General features: G+C 31.6%; 1 protein-coding gene across 1 annotated transcript; it reads left to right on the forward strand.

Moving 5' to 3' along the window:
* Positions 1 to 13592: 13592 nt before the first annotated feature.
* Positions 13593 to 15607, forward strand: LOC131012561 (ethylene-responsive transcription factor ERF054-like). Its single transcript, XM_057940545.1, has one exon. It carries the CDS (start codon positions 14012 to 14014, stop codon positions 15197 to 15199), a length of 1188 nt encoding a protein of 395 aa, XP_057796528.1. The 5' UTR covers positions 13593 to 14011; the 3' UTR covers positions 15200 to 15607.
* The last annotated feature ends 7429 nt before the right edge of the window (positions 15608 to 23036 follow it).

Raw genomic sequence — 23036 nt, forward strand, 5'->3', positions numbered from 1 at the left:
CTTCTTCTTGGTCAGATCTTCGACTTCTCTTTACTTCAGAACTTTAGTTCTTCTCTTCTCTTCTCTACTCCTTCTTCTTCTCTTCTGTTCCGCAGCTTCTCCTTCTTCCTCTTCTTCAGATCTGCACAAGGAGGAAAGAAAGCAAGTAAAAGTGATAAAATAAAGGAAGGACGAAGAAAGAAAAGAAGATAAAGAAAGAGAGAGTTCAGAGAAGGGGAAAAGGTGTCCTCGGGACACAGTGGGGCTCAGATTTTCCCCTAGTACTCAGCAACCCTTCCGGCAGCAGTACGATCAAGACCAAGAGATGGATAGAGGAACGGCTTCTCAGATCTCAGCCCAGCAGAGCCACCAACAGCAGGAGCCAGAAACAGAACTCCGATGGCTCAGATCTTCTCAGGTAACCACCAAACAGGGCTCTGGTGAACATGAAGGCTCGGTGATACCACCACTCATGCACACAGGGAATCCCGTACTATCAAAGAAACAACCACACACTAAAAGGAATAGCAGAGCCTTTCTCACTTTGATAATTCGGTTTTTTCCCCATATGAGAGAGCATCAGGGATATAAAGGAGAGCAGCAGGATAACGGGAGGGAGAATCGCTATTGAAGGCGATGGAGAAACCAAGATAAAAGGGCGGTGGGAAGGTGGAGAAGTTGAGGAGTCAGAGAGAGAGAGAATTTAGGGTAAGGGAAGCGGCGCAGAGTGAAGTGAGAGAGAGAGTGGGGCTGGGGTGGGGTATATCAGAGAGGGAGATGGGCTAGGGTTAGGAGTGGGCTCGGTTCTGGGCCCTAAAGTTGGCCCAGACAAAAGAAAAAGAAGAGGAGTAAATGAGAAATGAGCCAACCTCACAATGTGAAGCCATTCTCGAATGAGCCGAGTCACCATTTCACAATTCTTTTAGAAAACTCGCAATCACACATAGAGCAGTATAAAACAATTGAAATTTGGGTTATAAATTGAAGATTTTTGGATGCAGATTAACTACTTGCGCTCATCTTGCTCCCACAATTTCTCTAATAGGAAAAAGTGAAGTTGAAGTTTTCTTGTGACTATCACAATAAATTTGACTATTATATATCTTTGTGAATTCCAATCAATCTTGATAAAATGCGCAGAATGGCAATTGTCTTCAGCCTTTTCTTTTGGGGGCTATACTCAGCAAGATTTTGGGTTAGAGAGGGAGTTATCGTTTAGTTATAAGGATAAGATGGTAAATTATTAAATAATTTTAATATTTTTTTAAATAAAGAGGCTATGAAGAGTAAAATGGGGGCTGTAAATATAATTACCCTTTAATTTATTATGGAGAATCGCTTATATGTTCTAACGAGATATTTATGAGTATTTTATTAGTTATTTTAATAAAATACGTATATATTATACTCCTTCTGTCCCATAAGAGTGTCATTTTTTCTATTTTGGAACATTTCACAAGAGTGTGTATTTATCATTTTTGAACACTACCACATCATTAACTATTTATTTCTTACTTTTATTTTATAATAGAATGAATCATTTTTTAACTTTTAATACACTCATCTAACATTATATTAAAATACGTGGTACCAAAAACAATGCACACTAAATATGTGCTATAAAAAATGATGCACACTTTTATGGGGCAGGGGGAGTATTAGAATGTGTGAATTGTTCACACTTTATGATTATTCGTAAATGGTCATTTGTGTTTATTATTTATCAAATAGACTGCACGAACAATTTCAAATAACAAATGGAATTAGAGTTCAAATTATAAATCATCGAAAAAGTTCCACATCAAGACTATATCAATATGACAAATTCCAATATCAAATGCAAGAATTTGATTGGTCAGAATATAGTGGATTTCCACTTTTGTCAACAAAACATCACATATTGGTTGAGAAAGTTGTTTCCATTTTCGGTTCATGATCGCAAACCATAATGTCAACACGGCGACACGTGGCTGCCCCACAACTCGCCTCAAGATTAAATCGACAAATCTCGTCACACTTTGTCTATTTGTCAAAAAAAAAAAAAAAAAAAAATGAATTGCAGTAATAAGCACTCGTGATTTTCCAGTATATAGAGAGGGGTTTAAATGATAGTAATTTTTATTTAAAATGAGAATAAAAAATATTTTCAAGTTTTTTATCATAAATTTACGATGAAAATATTATTTCGATGAACGAATGTAACACCTAATTTCGATATTTAAGAAAGCGAAAAATTCATTTTTCTCGAATGCATTAAATTTAATAACGATATATTAATTTTATAAGAGAATGCATGTTCTCACGACAAATGAAGCTATCACGGTAACAACATTAAAAATATATGAGTAACAAATGCTTATACTATTAAACAAATAAATGTAACACATGCACAACCACCATAGTTCATTTATATAATTGTACAAGTACTGTTACATTTATTTGTTTAATCTAATAGTAATATCTTATTCATAGATTTTATATTATATTTTTAATGTTTACAAAAAAATATCAATCTCTGGTCATAAATCTATATTTATATATTAAGGAGATCTCTTATTCGGATGTTCGTATGATGCGAACTCACGTTATCTAATCTGACAAGTGTCGTATTAAAGTATATGGATGGCTTATGCATATATCAGACAATCTGCGTAAAATTCCAACAATCAATTAGACTTTTAGGTACTGTGTAATTCGACTAATTATAAATTTTGCACGATACTCATCGGGGCTCTGAGTCTCTTAGTGACGATTTATGGGAGGTGTTTCAACACGCTAGAAAAGATATTGTTGTTGATTTTTGTCATATGCGTCGTGAAGTTAATATGACTGCACACGAGTTAGCTAGAAGAGCTACGATCTTTTCGAATGTAATGATTTGAAAACATAATTTCATGTCATGACTTCTGGATATTGCTTATTCCGATATTAATATATAGTTTGGTAGCCATAGATCCAAATTTAATCTGGGTATATATATGTATTGTTCCCTAGTATAACTAATTAAACAGTATTTTATCATAGAACTTCGAAATCTTTCAAGAATATCCAAATTTAACATATGCTATCTAGTTAGATCAGTTATAATGATCAATTGTTTAACAATTTTTCCAAAGCATGATCGAGATTTTTGTATTTCAGATTTGATGAAATCTTTTATATGGTCCTTCGATTCGTACTATTTATATATCTTAATATAATATTTATAAATATTTTATTAGACGCTCTAATAAAATATTTGTAAATATTTTATTTATATATATATTTATATATGTAAATGATTTATAGCGTTCAGATTGGTCGCATAGTTAAAATTTGTGTTGAATTTGTGGAGAAGATGTATCAATTCAATTGGAATAAAGCAGAAATGACCTTTTTGTTTGGGGGGGCATATCACAAAAACATAGATATAATTTTAAAATAAATGAACTAATATAATAATAGTAGTAAAAAAATAAAGTCGTGATTAAGAATGTGATGATGAGGTGATGTGACCGGTGGACCACCGACACGTGCCGATTCAAACCGACTTCCACAGACACAGTTATGTTGGTTGACTTTCCTTTTTCCATAAGACAAAAATATCTCTCTATTTTTCCATTTCTCCACCGAAAGTGATAACTAACGTGTTTATATATGAAGGCTTCTATTGTTTTTCGCCATAACTTTATCATTGTCCACGGATTTTTTTTTTCATAGATATTTTTAATATTTTAGTATAATAATTTAGTGCAACATCGACGATGAAGCGCAGTCTGTTGATAAGATGCTTCTCCTACTATCAATAGGTTGTGAGTTCGAGTCACCTAGAAGGATAGAATGTACGTATGTTTTTCCTTTCTTAAGTGTAACAATTTAAAATTAAAAAAAAAATTAGTGCAACAATTTTTATTGAATAGATTAAATAAGATGCAGTACATGCGGTGTGGATTAAAATAAAAACAATATGTTAAAATAAAGTTAATTAGTAATAGAGGTAATACAAAGTTTCACATGAACTAAACAATCTCTTTTCAAACACACGAATTTACAATGATTCAAATTTTTTTCACACGATTGCCGATTGAAGTGGATGTCTGAAATATTTACAAGACTTAAACGGGAGATATGTTAAACGATGTAGTTGAATCTCTACGTCACTTCAGCCAGTCACAGTAGCATTAATTTTTCACTTTAGGTATTCACAAATGATATTAATTTGTCAAAAATTGATAATTGTGCAAAGAATAAGAATAATTGAAAATTCATATATACATTTGAAAACAAAACTTTTAGTCAATATATAAAATTAAAATCATATGAAAGTTCGTATATTTAGACATAATTATCCACAATTATATGCCAAAGTCTTGTTTAATGGAGTCTTTTTATATTGTTAAATAGCATAGAGTCGTCAATTTGATTTTCAGAATAGTTTAAATGGATGCATGTACTAGACTACTAGTAATTTAGTGACTTGTTGAATTATTTGTTTTGTTTATTTTATTTATTTTAGGGAAAGATCTGGGGCTTGAGTTCGCATTTTATTTGTGATTGGTGAATGATTATCTAAATTATTAATTAGATAGTGAAGTCTTTATGTTGTTTTTTTAAGTATTTGTTTTCATCTTGCTATTATTCTTGTTTTATTTCATTTACAACTTCCGTGATGGCTTAGAATTTCAAACGCAATACGTAATAATAAAATAATTAGTCAGCCTTTCCAGTCAGCTCAGTGCGAATCAAACTTGGCTTCAAAGCAGAAAGCATTTGTTTTAATTTTATTTTAGTAAATGTCACACAATTTTAGAAGTTCGACCCTCCATTTGCTATCAACTATCCAATTATAAAATTCGCCCTTGACGAAGAATAAATATTTATTTTGACTTCGAGAATCAAAATGAAAAAAGAAAATGCGAGAAATGATTGATTATGGAATTAAAATTCAAAGTGTATGTACTCGTAAATTAAAGTTTAAAAAACAAAACTAAGCAGAGCTGTGATTTTGGGTCGAGGGGGTTAAATTTTTATAGCCACAATCACATTAAAATTATGACATTAGCTATTCTTTATCGAAATTACATATGAAACGATGATCGATTTTCACGAAATCATATCATAATGTATTCTACACTAAATGAGATTTTCAACGATAAGTAGCTCATCATCATCGCACCACCGGTGAAATCAGAATCGCGTCTGAAAGTTGGCATCATTTTACTAATTTTTTGGCGCGATTCCGACTACACCGATGGTCCGATAACGATGTACTACCTACTATTGAAAACCTCTTTTCGTGTAGAATACATTAGACTCTAGTTTCGTGGCAATTGATCATCATTTTAGTTGTAATTACGATAAAGAATATGCTACTAACATAATTTTGATGCAATTATGACTATAATTAAATAATTTCTCAAAATTTAGACTATACAAAAAATAAATTAAAATTGAGGCTATGAATTGAAATTTGTTGAAAGTCTCGTATGATTTTTTTTTTAATTTCAATTAGAGTTTATTAAAATAAATCCAAATGTATATAATATAATTAAATACATTTTTTATGTATAAATATCTAGGTACGATATTATGTCACATGTCTAAAAAAGTAATCTTGTGTTTTATTGATGTTCCAAAATCTTTTTCTTGCCATGCCGCCGTCCTTTTACTATACATGGCCAACAAAAGACGCAATTTGGTTAGAAAATCAACGTTACATTATGAATCAAACTCATCATTGCTTCTAAAATAATCCACATGCATTTCTGTGCCATTTATATGTTTTATGATGCCAAGTATAATTAAAATAAATTTATTTAATTTTTTTATTTAAAATAAAATAGTACTCCTATTTAGCTAGTTTTATTGTTTTCTTTATATTGTAATTTTTCTGTAATTTTTATTATTTTTAAAGTGCAAAAACTACAAAAATAATAACAGAAATTAAAAAAAATGTTAAAAAAAACTATAATATGGAGAAAATAATAAAACTAACTAAATCTTTTTCAAACCTGGACTAAAATTTATAAATAAATTCATTTTTACAAAAATTTAACATTTTTTTGTCCGGACAAAATATGGTTAAATATTTTATAAAATAAAATTTTTTAAATTTTTTTATTTAAAATAAAATAGTACTCCTATTTAGCTAGTTACAGATGTCTCATTACTTTCGGCCACGGAGATTAAGAAATGTGTAGAAAGTAGATAAAGTGGGTTGGTGGAAATTATTTAAATATTAGGTATAAAGAGAGAATATATTGCCAAAAAAAATGAGATATTTGTAATGGGATATCCCACTATGGAAAGTGAGACATTTATAATGGGACGAATGGAGTAATTAATACAGAACCGATCACCTACCCACCGTGGGTAGGTGATCATGATATGACAATTGTAATTATAGTAAGATAATTTTAATTAAAGTAAGATTTATTAATTCTCTTTCCTAATTAAAATTGTTACGTCAGTGATGGGCACGTTATACTTGCTCACGATGGGTAGATGATCGGTTCTGGTAATCAATAATAGTTCCTCACCAATATTCTTGTGCTAATTCGAATCACTAATTTAGTTGTTGAAAGAAAAAGCAAACTAAGCTACATTTTATTGTCATACAGCAAAATTTGTGCAATCTCACTATTAAAGGAAAAAGGTGAAGTTTATGAGGAAAGTCATATAAGTTTAAATATAATTAATTATCTTCATTGTCGAACTCGTTGAGTTGCTTGAAAACTACTCTCCTACATGGTATATATATATGGACTTTTGCATTGATAAGATTTGCATACAATTCAATTCATCATGTATCTGTAGTGGCTATGAGTTAAGTTAGAACTTTTTTATAGGAAACAATATAGGGGTGAGCACACAAAAAATCCTCGATGGAGCAATAACTTTTAAGTTTGAGATTTCTAAGAGGCTATTTTCTCGCAATTTGAATTGGTGATATAGGGCTATTATATATACAATTATTCACACAAAATATCGACAATTTTACAAGAATTAAAAGTATAAAAATAAAAATTAGTGGGGGCTTAAGCCTCCTAGCTATTGTCTCAACTTGGGGATGCCCTCGAAAAACTACTACTTCATCCGTTCCTGAAATTAATATCATTCTTTAGTTCCTTTTTTTGTTCGTCCCTAAAATATCTTTTTAATTTACTTTTGAAAATAATTCCATTAGCTATTATCCTTACAATTATGAGATCTCTTTTCATTCATCAAATACACAACCATCTTTTATTGAAACTCATGCCGTTTCTCCTTAAGAAGATGTTTCAGGGACAAAGGAATACGTGCTACTCTTCTTTAATAATGTTACGCTTCTTTTTGTTGGTGAATCGGCACACAATATGTCAACAATTTTCAATAATATCACGAGTCACAAATTCCATAGTCAGAAAATCCAAATGGCACTTTTGAATTTGATGTGAAAATTATTTTTTTCTATATTACACATGTGTATTCACATTGTTCTAAAAAATATTGCAACATATTGTGTACCAATTTGCCAAAATTAAAAAGCATAACATTATTCAAGAAAAAAGTCAAATATAATGAGAAAATATAATATTTTCTCCTTTCTTATACTACTAGCATTTAACTTCCCGATCAATTATGAGTTGCAATTAATGCCTATGTAGACTCTTAAATTTCCCCAATATAGACATACGAGGTCTACGGTTGTGTAGGCAGCACTTTGTGACTAGTAGTAATTGTAGGGGCCTGATTAAATGAAGATCCTCAATCTAGAAACAAGATTAATCAATCTTGTTACCTCAATTTCAATCTTTATGCAATGAGAAATAGTCGTGTCGGTCTTGATATTTTGAGATCTTGATGATGAATGAAATTAGTGATATATATACTAATGGAAAGGAATTAAAAAAAAAAATGTATGCGTGTGTTGGCCAATCGGTAAGGATTAATACTTAAGGTCAAAGGTCATAGTCGGCTGATTTACAATTCTATTATTTATAACAATAAAATAAATTATGACTAATTCGATCTCTAAATGTATTTGAATTTCAGCAGGACCAAAATAACTCTCATTAAGTTCGAATTGCCGTTATAGTAGGTAGCCGGTAGCCACATGTATAATAATTAGGCCAAATATTATTTTTTGTCTCATTATTTTCGACTTTTCTAAAAAAATATCTCAAACTTAAAGGTAATTACATAAAAAAAAAAAAAAAACCCCATTGTTTCATATAAATCTTATTTGTGTCCCAAATTTTCCTGCACCTGAAGTTCGACGTGTTAGAACTTCAATGTGGCATGCCGATATGGATACAAATTTTTTTTTTGATCAATAAAAAATTCATTAAAAAACTGGGGTGGTACTAGGAGTACCAAAATATGGATACAAAATACAACGTGAATTTTCAAATATAACTAATTAAAAGAACTGAAATTTCTGAATAGTGACGTATGTGATAGATATATATATACATATTTGTGCTAGTTAGTTACGTCGATACATGATCGCTATTTTATTAGCAACAAAAATTGTAATTATAATAATATAAGGGCCCGTTTGATTTTCAGTATTGGATTAATCAGGATATAAATTATCCTGATAATTTAGTGTGGATTAGTCATGATTTCTAATCTCAAATGGGTGTTTGATATCATTCGTAATTAATCCCCAAAAGTGTTTGGTATCCATTGAAATATGTTGGATTAACATATCAAATACTTAAATTAGTTGCCTATGGAGGGGGTGGAATAATTAGTGTGGGTTAATCCCATGGGGGAGGTGGGATAATTAGTGTGGGTTAATCCCACAAAATAAGCTAGGGTCTTGGGATAAACCTGGAGTTGACCATATTAGTAACACATAATATCAAACACTACATAAATCCATATTAATTTAACTTATCCTGCTTTTAAACCCATATCAAACGGGCCCTAAGAGGTGGTCTCCTATAAAATCGGTTTCATGGTGAAACTAGCTTCACAATGACACTACTTCAACATACAAATGACACTTTAGTATCATTGTGAAGCCGATTGCAGCATAAAACCGGTTTCATAGAAGTTTTTGTGATAATATAATTGTAGCAATAAACAACAATGTATCATGTCCATGGGGACTGATAAACGAAATCACCCTAAATAATCCTAATAAAAACTCTAACAATATCCAGGCAAACACAAATAATAAGGATGAAAAAAACTAAACGCAAGACAAAGCAAATAAAAATCAAATTGAACTTCAGATAATTAAACGATTGATCATAGGGATGTAATTTTATTAATCAAATTAACACAATCAACCTATTAATCCAAATTACCAGTTTAATCCAGCTATAATGAGATATCACATAAATAATCAAACACTCTCGCTAGAACAGCATACGACAATAGATTAATAAATTCTCTATTTTAGTTAGGTCTCAAGAAAAATCTACTAACTCTCAAAAGCTTATAAGAATAGGTCTCAATTCACACGAAATCATATCATACATTCATGAATCCACTAAACAAATATCTTCCCTAGGTTTTAAACTAAATAACTAAACATGCAAATTAGTGATCATGTAATTCACACGAAATCAAGCACAAGGAATTATGAATCAAAAACTGAAAGGCAAAAAGGTGTCAACAAGTCTATCACATAAATCTAATTAACTATTTACAAACTCTAATATCAGATAAAGAACTTAGCCATACATAGCAAAATAACACAAATATAATTAACAAAAAAAAAATTGTAACAGCTGAATTAAATAACTCGGAATAAACCAATAGCAACAATTTGAATCTTCAATCTTCCAGAAATCCAATCCAAGCTCAAAAATTAGAAAACAATGAAATTCTAAAGTTATGAAACTGAAAACTAAGTTTGGAACCCTGTATAGGTCAACAATGAGACATATTTATAGTCTCAAGGTAAAACACAGTCTAAAAGCCCAATGAAATACATAAAAAACGCATAAAATAACTCAAGTCGGATGCACGATGGGCAAGGCGATTGCCGGACTCTTCCCAAATTTTCTTCACTCAAGGACGACCTTTCCGGTGATCGCCGCCAGGTCTGCCACCTTCACCGTATTTCCGGCGGTCGCCGACAGGATCATCGACGACCTCTTCTCTGTCCCGTTTTCTCATTTTTTGAGCTCTTCGAGCTCGTTTCTTCGATTCTTGCACCCAGAACACATGAAACTCGATTCTTGGATCTTCATTACCAATATTTAGCTTTCAAAACACTCAAACTTGTATCAAAATAGGCAAAACTATACCCAAACATAACATCATAAAAGAATATAAATTTAAAAACTCATACCAAATGATATCACAATCAGGCATAATCCTATCACTTTAAGCACTAAAATATCACTAAAAATAATGAAAAATGAGTATTTATCAATACCCCTTTCATCTTTAAATAAGTATCACACTATAGAATTTTCTTTGTCCATTTTTAAGTGTCATATTGTGAAATTTTAGGGTAAAATTGAGCTAAACTTTCAATTAAATCAATCTACCCAAATCTTAGTATTAGAATTAAATGCATTCTCTTTATTTTCTTCTCCACTTAATAGACAGAGGAGAAAATCAAAACTTGAAATCTTAAAGTTGAAAAATATAATTAAGGGTATATATGTAAAGTTATACTCCTCATTGATATGTGTAATTTTGTGTTATATGACACTTATTTAAAGATGGAGGGAGTATATTACAATTGAATGAATGCTAGAATCCAAATTTGCAACGACTAAACTGGCTAGCACATATATGTCTCATAAGTAAGATTCAGATTTGTCAAGTTATCATAATCCGTCATAGATCTCATTATTTAGGTATATCATTTTTGTTAATTACATATCTGAAAATCTACGTAATTTTGTGTATTCACATCAACATGGTACGGCATGCTACATTTAAGCTTCAGTGATACACATCTAACGTCGATTTTTTTTTGGGATACAAACAATTTTTTTGGAAAAAGGTGAATACTCTTTTATTATTTACCTTTAAATTGAGAAAAAAATCAAAAATCAAAAATAAAAAACAAGAGATATAAAGTGGACATTTATCTTATTTCTTTTCCTTTTCAATTAAAAGAAAATCAATAATATTTTTTTATTTTCCTTCCACAATGACTCGACTTTCAATTTAATATTTAGAGGAAAAACGTATTATTAGTATTATTAATTTAATTTAGGAGTGATTCCGCAAAACTTTGTGATTCACTCAGCTCTTTGTTAGCGCATGTGCTCTCAGGGGTTTATAGATCCCTTTTCTCTCTTTTTTTCTTTTTAATAAAATTTCTATTTCAGCAGTATTATCAATTTAATTTATTTTATTGTTTATTAATCCTATTTACGGAGTTTATTAGACGCGGTGACTCCTTAAATTCAAAACGCGAAAATGTGGGACACCAATTCCCTCAAACCTCAGGTGATTGTGTTTGACTTGAGCTAAAATTGATTTAATTTATTAATAGTTGAAAACACACAAAGCAGGAAAAAAAATGGACCAATGAGAGTTAGCCAGCACCTCGTACGGAACAAATCATCGCCGGTAATGGGCACAGCCGTGCCGCCGCCCGCGGGCTGAGGTGGTGGGATCCGATTGGCCACTACTTCCATAGCTATAGTTGGATTCCAATTTCATCTCAACAAACTCCACCATTAATTTTTATGTTTAATTTTTAAAACTCGTCTCTATCGCTAAACACTTATATGTCGTGCCACCCACGTTCGTTTTCCAGTGAAACAATTTTGTCCTAATTCGAATACGTCGACGTTGTTAAGCCACTTTAGATTTGGAGATAATTTTGTTTACAAGTTGAGTACGTAGTAGAAAGTGATTAACTAGTAAACAAGATGAAACCCTTTCGTCATAATTTGACATTAAACCATCATATTTGAAGGCCTAAACTAATTGAATATCTATACATTAAACCATATATCATATTTGAAGGCCTAAACTAATTTTAGAAGGAAACAAAATCCTAAAGAAAACAAAATAGAAAAAAATTAATCAAATAATAAAAGGGGCCGAAAAAATTTCAAAACATAAGAATTTATGCACAAGAGTTCAACTCGAATTATTGTCCCGCTTTCATAAATGTATTAGAGGGTGTTTGGCTAAGCTTATTTTAAAGAGCTTATAAGCTCTTGGAGCTTATAAGATATCATTTTTAAGAGCTTATAAGCTAGAGAGAGATTTTTTTTGCTAGAGAGAGAAAATCGAAGAAAAATGAACTTAAATGATATATGATGAAAATAATAAATTATAGTTGAAAAATATTTGTAAAAAGATTGTTGCATATGAGATTATAAAAAAATAAGTTGGGGTAGAGTAACTTATTTTTTGGGGAGCTTATAAGCTGTTGAGGAGCTTACTTTGCCAAACACTTTGAAGGAGCTTGTAAGCTCTTAAACAACTCATAAGCTGTTTTGAGGAGCTTATAAGCTCAGCCAAACACCCTCTTCTCCGTCCATCATTTATTGACCTATTTCATAATGACACCGATTTTAAGAAAATGATGGAGTATATTGTGTGTGGAATGAGGGTCCCACTTTATTGTGAGTGAAAACTTTACTAAAAATAGAATGAATCAAGAATTGATGGATATACCAAAATGATAAAATTGGTGGACGGATGGAGTATAATAAGGGATGGAGTATAATAAGGATTATGAGCCTTGTAACAAAAGTTATGTTCGTTTTAAATTCTGCTGACAATTTCCCCTTTTTTTAAATCTTTAGCCATTACACAGTTAACAACAAACTGCTCTGCATCATATTTCATTTCATATACCAGAGAAAAAGAGAGGAGAACAATTTTTTCTTTTAATCTTGCAAGATTTTACTCGAGTTTGACTGATTATTGGGCACCAAATTAATATTTAAAGTTAAGTTTAGTTATGTTTTAGCTCTTTTCTTTTGTAATTAATGGAGAAATCCATAACTAAGCAGTCTAAGCTACTATTTCTAGGTCTAGATGAATTTTATTCGTGTTTACATAATAGTCTTTCTTCCTTGTAATTTAATCAAATATATATAGACAAGACCATAACTATGACTATCTTTGTAAGATGAATTCTATTCATGTATACATAATAGTCTTTCTACTTTTTGGTTTAATCAAATATATATAGACAAAAACAGAACTATAACTATTTTAATAAGATGAAATGAGTAGGATGTATTGTGTTCTACGTACGATTATTGAGATTTTTAATATTATCACGAGACAAAAATATTTATAAAACTGCTTCACATGTCAAAGTTCTTAAGATAATACTTATATTCGATCACACTATATCATTATAAAAAAATAATAAAAAACTAGTTTTTGAATAATTAAAAGGAAATTATCTTATTAAATGAACTGCACTGTATTGTTAATTTTATCATTTTATCAAATGCCATGTGAAAAACCCAAATTTAACAAAATCCAAAACTATTTTCTTTTACTATTCAAAAAGAAAATAAAAAGGAGCAAAGAGTGGAGTAAAAGCAAGGGCAGTAGAAAAAAAGAAAATCAGTAAAAACACAAAAAAGATGGAAGCCGCGTGGGACCCAGCACCAAAGCCTATAGACCAACCGCGATTCTTCTTCACACGCCAAAAAATATCTTTATTTCCCTTCTCTTCTTCTTCTTCTTCTTCTTTTTTTTTTTTTTTTTTTTTTTTAAGAATATTTATTTCCTCCTCTTATAAACCCTGCAATTTCATATCCTCCTCTTCCTCACTTCAATAATCATCCCTTCCCTCTCTCTCTCTCCTCTCTCTACAAAATCTTGATCTCCACAAAACATCCTAATTTTGGCATCCATATTTCGGTCTTGTCAGAAGCCGCTCGCTCTCTTTGTACTTCCTCGTATGAAGAAGTTCTTCAAATGCTAGTTAATCAGTTCTTCCAATTTCTGGTTCAACAAAATACAGTTTGATTCTCGATTCATTCAATTTCCCAGTGAGTTTTAGCATCTGGGATTTGATCAGTTTTGCTTTTCCTCCATCATTCTTCAAGAGCGAGCGGCCAAAAACAGAGCAAAAAAAGAAGAAGAATCTTCATTTTCTAGAACATTCTAGATGGATTCTGCAAAGAATAGAGGAAAATCGAAGAAGATGATCGAAAAAGAGAGCGCGATGGATTGGGAGAGAGGCGAAGCTCAGAATCTCGATAGAGAAAAATGGTGCCCTGCTTTCGACGAAGCTTCTTTTTCAAACCGGCCTTTCAAGAAGGTTCGGAGCCCCGACCGCCGCCAGAATTCGTCGTCGTCTTCCTCGTCGCCGCCGCTTCTACCCGCAATGACGCTTCCGCCGCCGTACTTTCCGTTCTCGCTCGACAATCCTCCGCCGCCGGAGCAATCGGGGTCGAATCCAACCCCATTGTTCCGGCCGCAGCAGCAGATGATTTCATTCACGCCGCAGTATCAGCAGAATATGCCCTTCCCGCCTTATTTTGCCGGCGAGGCGGCGGCCGCGGCAGCCGCCGCAGCGGCGCCACAGCTGCAGCAGCTGCAGCTGCTGCAGCACTGGAGCGACGCGCTGAATTTGAGCCCGAGGGGGCGGATGATGATGATGAGCAGGCTGGGGCAGCACGGGCGTGCGGGGCTCTTCCGCCCGCCCGCGGCGATGCCGCCGCTGACGGCGACAAAGCTCTACCGGGGCGTGCGGCAGCGCCACTGGGGGAAGTGGGTGGCGGAGATCCGCCTCCCGCGCAACCGCACGCGGCTCTGGCTCGGCACGTTCGACACCGCGGAGGACGCCGCCCTCGCCTACGACCGCGAGGCCTTCAAGCTCCGCGGCGAGAACGCGCGGCTCAACTTCCCCGAGCTCTTCGTCGGGAAAGCGGCGCCCCCTGCACCAGCGACGGACGAGGAAGAGCATGAGCATTCCTCCTCGTCCGTCGCTGCCGAGCTTGATCCGTCTCCGTCGCTGCCAATGCCAACGATGGATCCGGAGGAGGAGCCCCCGCCCTCCAATTCCGTGGAAGGCGGAGGCAATGCGGACGGCAGAGACGGCGTGTCTCCGTCGTCGGAGCTGGTGTGGGGCGACATGACGGAGGCGTGGTTCGACTCGATTCCGGCGGGGTGGGGCCCGGGGAGCGCAGTGTGGGACCACTTGGATTCAAATAATAATTTGATGCTGCCTCCAAATCTTACCCCATTTGAGAATATTAAGCATCAAGACTCTGAAAATCATTCCGATTCACAGAAACAGGACAACAGAGATTCATCATCTTCTTCTTCTGTCAGACCCTTCTTCTGGAACTAACTCTCTCTCTCTCTCTCTCATCATGACATGCCATGAACAAGAAAAGGAGAAACATCTTTTAGGTCATCTCCTCTTCAATTCTTTCCTAGGTAGCAGATTTTCACAATGTCTGCTTATCCACTTTTCTCTCTCTCTCTCTCTCTCTCTCAGCTGCAGAGGGCTGCATATTAGAGGCCAATCTGCATGGGAATGTGGTTTTATGTAATTAATTAGTTTCATTTGAAGTTTGTTAATTAGGGGTTTTTGGGAGACAGTTTTGTGATCTCCTTAATTTCGTAGTGATTTATATATTTTTATCCATTATTGTTTCATTAGATCTGTTTTTATTCTGATCTAAGGAAAGATGGAAAATTAATCAGTAGTTATTTTTGTAAATTTGTTAAATATTTTGCATGCCACTTTTGCTTTGGATGATGCTTGATTGTTGGTTGCTAATTCTACAGTCCCTACTTACTTAATATGGTAATAGTTGCATTTCAAGATTTCTTGATTTTGCTTTCATGCATTACTTAAAATCATTATTGGAATTTGGAATCATCAAGATTGGTCTTTTCCCATTTCCCAACAAATGGGAAAAGGATAAATCACAATTTGCCATGTTTTAAGGTGAACTTTTTTTGTTTTTTTGACTATTTACCAACTTGATAAAAGATTAAAACCATATACACCCTCCAATTTTTTTAAGTGTCCTATTTTACTATTTTCCTTGTTTCTTAATAAGTGTCCCATTTCAAAATTTGAGAGTATAATTATGACATTCTTCCTATTTTATCCTTATTTAATACTTGTATGAATATAATAATTAGTTGTACATATGCATTTATTATGATAATTACTAAGGTTACAAATGTAAATATCTTATTTTATTGGTATGTGTATTTTGATGGTTGGGGACACTTAATAAAAAATGGAGGGAGTATATATTAGTGTTTAGGTTTCTTTGTAAGTTTTTTAAATAGTAATAACCCGAAAATAAAGTAATCCATATTCTATATATAAAAATAAAATCATACTACTACTTGAGAGCAAACGAGTTCCACTCACTGCATGAAATACATGACCCACTTAATTTAATCAAGGAATTAAGGGTCACTTCTCTTAAAACTCATAATTTCTAGTTACATATAACATCGTTCGTAGAAATAAGAAATTCTCAAATTTCAGTCGAATGATATGTAATTGCAATTAAATAATTTTAAATTTAATTTACATTACAATTCAAAAATTGCCAAAAGATCGAGTATTCAAAAATGTACATGTAGTAGTTTGTACTTATCTAAGTTGTTCACTTTGTAGCCTAAGTCAAAATTCTCAATTAATGTAAGTTGTTGTGTCTTCAAGATACGTCAAACTCAATGATACGTCTACAAACAATCTGAAATATTTTTTAGAATGTTGAAAAATCAACGAGAACTCACTTAGATTGCTCCAAAATTATGACTTTAGTTGTTAATTAAGTGAACAACAGAGATAAGTACAGACTATATTTGTAATATTTTTAAGTTCGAACTAAAAAATTACCATGAAATAAAATTTGAACTAATTAAAGAATAACCCCAAGTTTTATATACACAATGAGAACAACAAAATCGGACTGCTTAGTTCAACATAACAAGCATGTACCTTTAGCTATCACTTATAAATATTAAAATTAAAATCACAAAAAACACAAAATATAATGGGCATGCGTTCCAAACTTAATCTATTTGTTAATCCCCCAATTAGTGTTAAAAAATGTCATGGGTGTGCTGAGGGTGGGGCCCAAAACCGGCCCATGAGATCATCTTAATTTCTTAATTGCAACGTCAAGACATCTAAATTGGATGCTTAAAGATAATGATATGATTAAAAACAAATATATTATTTAATGAGTTATAAATATCTAATTTTTGGTCTTTCTATTTGACCTAATCACGCCCAACATTGATATCATTGGGTGGGTGGGGGTGGTGCCCCCCCTTTTCTTTTTTATTTTATCCCTCAGTTTGTGGAGAATAATAATTATATTTAAAGAAATGAGTGGGCCCAACATTTTTTTTTGTATAAAAGATAATCCTAGGACGAGCTAATGAGGCATGCAAAGTAACGAGGTTTATCTAATTGTAACAAATAATTTCTTACTTTTTTGTATGTATTTTATTTTATTAGTTCATATCATATCATAGTGAAACATGGTGAAATTAAAGAGCGGAATACTACCACGTTAGGAAGAAAGCTATTTTCATAAGACAATAAAGAAAAAGTTGTTTAAGAATGGAATTAGAATTACATCTAAAACCAAGTTTAATTGTCATAAAATTGTGACTAATAAAACGATACAACTTAAATTACAAGCTGATTAACGATAGAAATACAATGGAATAACGACGAAAAGATTGAAACTCCTTTCCATCTAATTACTTGTTAATTTAAAACTTCTATTAGTATCCTATTGATAAATAAACAAATAAATATATGATGCATGTATTTAGCATCCTATGGATTGAAATGAATTAACACATAATTTCTTTTTGGATCATTATAATTTGTCCAACCATATTTATATATTAAATCCAAGCTCGTATCTAGGATTTGTCATTGGGGAGAGAGGGTTGAATTTGTTGAAGTATGATGTCTGAAAGTATTGGCACGAGGATTCACCCTTGAGCTAAATTTTTTTGAGCATTCTGTGCAGTTTATTTTTATATTAAAGTAGAACTTTAATGTGCTTAGAATTAGAATCCAGTAACTTACTATAATGAAAAGCTGTACGAATTTCATTAATTAATACAACAAGTAAATTGAAAGCATATATATATATATATATATATATATATGTTTAAATTCATCTTTTAAGAAAATAAACTAATTTTCATTATTAAATCCATAACTTTCTTTTAACTTAAGGATTCACTCAAATCCAACATTCAAAATTAACTAATAAAGAGAAATAGACAAAAGTACACAAATTTAAGATATCAATATAAAATAACAATTAACGTGGATATTACTATTATTAAAATACTATATTACTCCCTCCGTCCTTGAAATAAGTTCATTTTTGGGAACGTCACGGGTTTTAAGGAAAAGTGATAAAGTGTATTGATAGTGGAGAAAAATGTGTTATACTAGTATTGAGAGTGGTGAAAAAGTGAAAAGTAAGAATAAATAAACTATTATTAGTGGTGGGGTAGTTTTCCGAAAATGGAAAAAAAGAAAGAGAAACTTATTTGGGGGACGTCCCAAAAAGGAAAAAGATAAACTTATTTCAGGGACGAAGGGAGTATATTTTTTCTTATATATATATATATATATATATATATATTATTTTTAAAAGCTCAAAATTCGGGAGGGGGCTTCAACCACTAGATCTCTCAAAAGTAATCCTAACTTTAAATTTGAGTTGAAATAATAAAAAGTGAGATAAAATGATCATCCAACAGATCACCTATATTAAGTTGGACCCACAAAAAAATTTACACCCCCTTAGATCTAATCCTAAATTTACACCCCCTTAAATCTATCCTAAATTTATAAAATAGATAATGACAAATAGGAGAGTTGCTGTGTGCAATTGTAAAATAGGAATTAAAAATAATTTAGGGATGACTTTAAGAGTAAAATTTTGAGAGATCTGCTGTGGATGCTCTAACGCCGGGATCCAACCCCGGGATCCGCCACAGCTTGTTCCGATTATATATTCGTAATTTTAAGTTGGTCACGCAGAAAATAATAATGGAGACATGGACAATGGAGTGGTTGTGACGACTTGTGCATGAAGCCGATGCCCATTGTTGTGATAGACATCAATCATTCACAATCCATTCTGATCATCAAGATTATCTCATAGAATTTCACATACAAAACTCTATTAATTGTTAATTACACAAAGTCAAACTAAATTATGCTTCTTTTATTTTTTAAGTGGAGGAATTAGGTGTAAATTTGAAGGGTAATTAAGGTCAGTGCCGTCCACACTTGGTTAGTTGTACTTTCTTTGTCAACCTAGGTAATAAATTTAACTGGTTTCCAATTAACTAATTAAGCCAATATATAACTATAAGACTAAATTGAATGTATGTGTTGGTCTAGTGATAGAAAGTTAATGCCTAAGATCTGAGGTCGTGGATTCGAGTCTTCCGTCGCGCGGTTTTTAAATTGCTTTATTTACTTATGTAATTTTTATATAAAAAAAGACGACTAAATTACAATATTTAAAGCTTAGTGTGGGAGGCGGTTCGCACCAGGCCCTCGCACACCCCCCCTCCACCACCCGGTGCAGACAGGATTTTGATTGGGCGCGTGTATAATTGATTCTCTATACATAATTGATTCTTCTCTTCTCCTATTTAACATTAAGATGAGAAAAACATAAGGAAAAATGAAGAAAAGAAAAATATACATGGCCAGTTTCTTTCACAATAAAGTAATGATAATTAGGAATAGTATTTTTAAAAAATGATTTTGTGAAAAATGAATTTTAATAGATTCCCTATTATTCGAATTAATTTGTATTGATTAATTAAATATAATTAACCAATAGATGTAACAATTAAATTGTAATTAATTATCAAGGTATGTACATACCACATGACTGATAATTTAAAAATTAAATTAGTTTTTTCTCATAATAATAATAATAATAATAATAAATCACAACACAAAGCACTAATAAATAAAAAATTATAGTTTGTATTGTACTAAAATAATATTAAATACATCAATAGGTAAGGATCATGAGAATTGACAAAAGTGAATACTTAAAAAAAGTTAGGGAATGAGAATCTCGAAAAGTTGCACAAAATTTGTTTTGAAGATTCTTATTACTTTCCTTATTTGATAAAATTCAACCACAATAATTTAAAATTCAAGAATAAGATTAATTACTTTCCCAGGGCATAATACATGCCAAATAAACAGATAAATGTGAAATTTATTTGATTGCAAATTTATAATAAGAAAATGAGGAATAAGAAAAGATCGATTTTTTTTATCATATTTTAGTGTCCCACTATTTTTGTCAAAGATTCTTTAGGGTGAAAAAAAGCTGTACCCATCTTTTTCCACATTAAAAAAAAAGTCAAAATATATTACATGATAATATTATCATGAATTATAGTGAAAATGAGAAATATATTGTTTGAAATTATTTTCCATCATGTCCAATGAAAAGTATACATCCTACATAATGTGAAAATAAGAAGAAAATGGTGAAAAAATTTATTTTTAGCGCACCATTTCTATGAAAGAGAACGCACTAAAGTCGAAAATAAAAATCTTTGTTATTTATTAATTAATTTAGAATAATTTAAAACTAGCTAGAATGCAAACCCTACAAAAAAAAATTGCTTAGTTGTTATCTAGATTTGATGTCTCGCTTAATTTTAATCAAATTCTCAATTTAGCCAAAACTGCAGGTAAACTCTAATATCAAGGCTAATTAAGAAGGTTTGAATAATTAGCTTTTTTTTTTTTTTTTTTGGCAAAAGGATTGGGGTGTTTAGTTTAGCCATTAAGTATGGATAAATTAAAAACAAAGCAATGCCCTAATTTCTCCTTTTTCGACTTTTACATTATTTATTTATTGCAGTGACGGGCTTTCCAATTAGAGGCCCATATTTTATAAAATTATATGACCCAATAAAAATCAAGAAAGCCCAGCCCATGAATATCACCGAACGATTCTAGTCTTCTAGTTCCAAATCCAATTTAGATCAACTAATCTATATATAATATAAAACAGCAGTTTACCGCCATATTTTCTCTCTCCATATTTCTGTTAATTTCATACTTTTTCTTCTCTCTCACACGTTTCTCTCAATTTAAGTATCAAACTTTTTTCATATACGAAACACGAACTCCTCCACTTAATTTGTTTCAAATTTTCTCCTAACGATGGAAAACAACAACAATTTCATCCTGCAAAAGAAAATTTCCAACCGCTCTCCAAAATCATTTAATCCATCTGCCTATTCTTCGATTCTTCTTCTGATAAGCCAGAGATTAAAGTAGAGGAACAAAATGAAAAGCAGATCGGAAGAAATCACATCTCCAATCAAGAACCAAAACCAAAAAATAGAGTAGAATTTTTGCGCCAACTGCTACCCAGAATCCATCGCTACAGTTATGAACAACAAATTAGAAGAATGAGTAGAATTAGGTGATGAATTGTAGAAGATAAAGCAACAGTGAAATTATAGAAGAAGAAAACAAGAATTTTAAAGGAATAGCATAATGCACATTCTCTGTCTAATTGCGTAAGGCTAAATGCCTTTCTCTCGCCAAATTCGCCTCATCTTAACTGGTGGCTGCTCCGAGCACTAACAGAGATTCTTTGGGTTCACAAGGACGACTGCACTTTTATAGATGGATGAGTTCTTGAGTGGAGGTAGGGTGCGACAACCTGGCCGGAATATGGAGGCAGTATTGACTGATTAACATGAGTGGGAGGAAGAAGAAAGGGGTTGCGCCTCCGTGGGATTAGGTTTAGAGATTCATTCATTTATCTTGCTTTGTTTCCAATTCCAATTTATTATTTGAATTGTTTTGGATAAGACATGTGGGCTTGCAACTATAGTGTAGATTTTTTTTTCTTTCGAGAATTACATGTAGATTCAATTTTTTGGGCTTCTATTTTATAACAATTTTTTATATTATTAATTATCAGTAAATTTTAAATATTGATAGTTTAGCTATAATATGCTCGAGTGATATCTATAGTATATAAAAATGGAGTTTTCTCTTTCTATTTTTTTCTTCCATTTTTTCTCTCTCTTCTTTCATTAATTTTTTCATTATTTTTTCTTTCATAATTTTAATTCTTTTCTAAATATCGTCAAATTTGATTTATTAAAAAATATTCAATATGCATCTTAAGTTTAAGTTCATAACAAGATCTTTAATATGATATAAAAATTATTAATAATAAATTTAAAATGAATAGGTTATTAAAATTTTAAAATATTTTCTTTTCTTTTTCTTTGTTATAATTTTACAACTTTTTTATTTATGTCTGTGCATGAAAATATTTATATATTTATTATTATGTGGAATACTTTATAATAATAATGTGTATATTAATTTTTGTTATTAAATAATTTAAAATTATTTAATAACTATAATTATCTTTACACTTTATACATAGTTGAAAGTTACGTTTTTAAATTTAACATTTTATTGATTAGTTGATATTATTTTAAACTATATTTTATATTTATTTATATTTTAATTATGTTTAATATATATATATATATATATATATATATATATAAAATATAATTTAATTTCGATTTCGCCGTGCATCGCACGGATGGGCGCGTACTAGTTACTAATAAATCACAATTTCATTATTTAGATCTTGCTCTTCTTTTTCAATATAATTGAGAAATATTGTAGATTAAATCATTAAAAACTTATTTTCACTCTGACAGACAGAGAATATTTATTTTACAATAAATAATTCCGTACTTAATAAAATGTGTAATTCGCTAATTACTTTTGATGTTAGAATATACATATGAAATAAAATATTTTGATAATGCTACTTTTCAGTTTGTAGGAAAAAAATTCGACAACTAGAAAAGTGTCGCAACATGATTTTTGGCAAAAAAAAAATATGAAAATAAATAAATTGTTGACTCTTGAAAACAGAACATTACATCTATGTGGTCATTTTGAAGAATGAAACACAAATTTTGGTTAATGATTTGAAAAATACAAAAATCTGATAATTTTTTACGTTTTAGGACTATTTTGCCCTTAATTAGGACGGATCAGATTCAGGTATGTGGCGGGTTAGGTACACTTGGTACTATTAGTGCTAAAAGAACCAACAGAAAAAATAAATAAATCAAGTAAA

The sequence above is a fragment of the Salvia miltiorrhiza genome, chromosome 2, assembly GCF_028751815.1.
Source record: "Salvia miltiorrhiza cultivar Shanhuang (shh) chromosome 2, IMPLAD_Smil_shh, whole genome shotgun sequence".
NCBI classification, from domain to species: domain Eukaryota; kingdom Viridiplantae; phylum Streptophyta; class Magnoliopsida; order Lamiales; family Lamiaceae; genus Salvia; species Salvia miltiorrhiza.

Excerpts from the sequence above, each read along its gene's own strand:
- LOC131012561 (XM_057940545.1), top strand. The coding sequence starts at position 14,012 with ATGGATTCTGCAAAGAATAGAGGAAAATCGAAGAAGATGATCGAAAAA.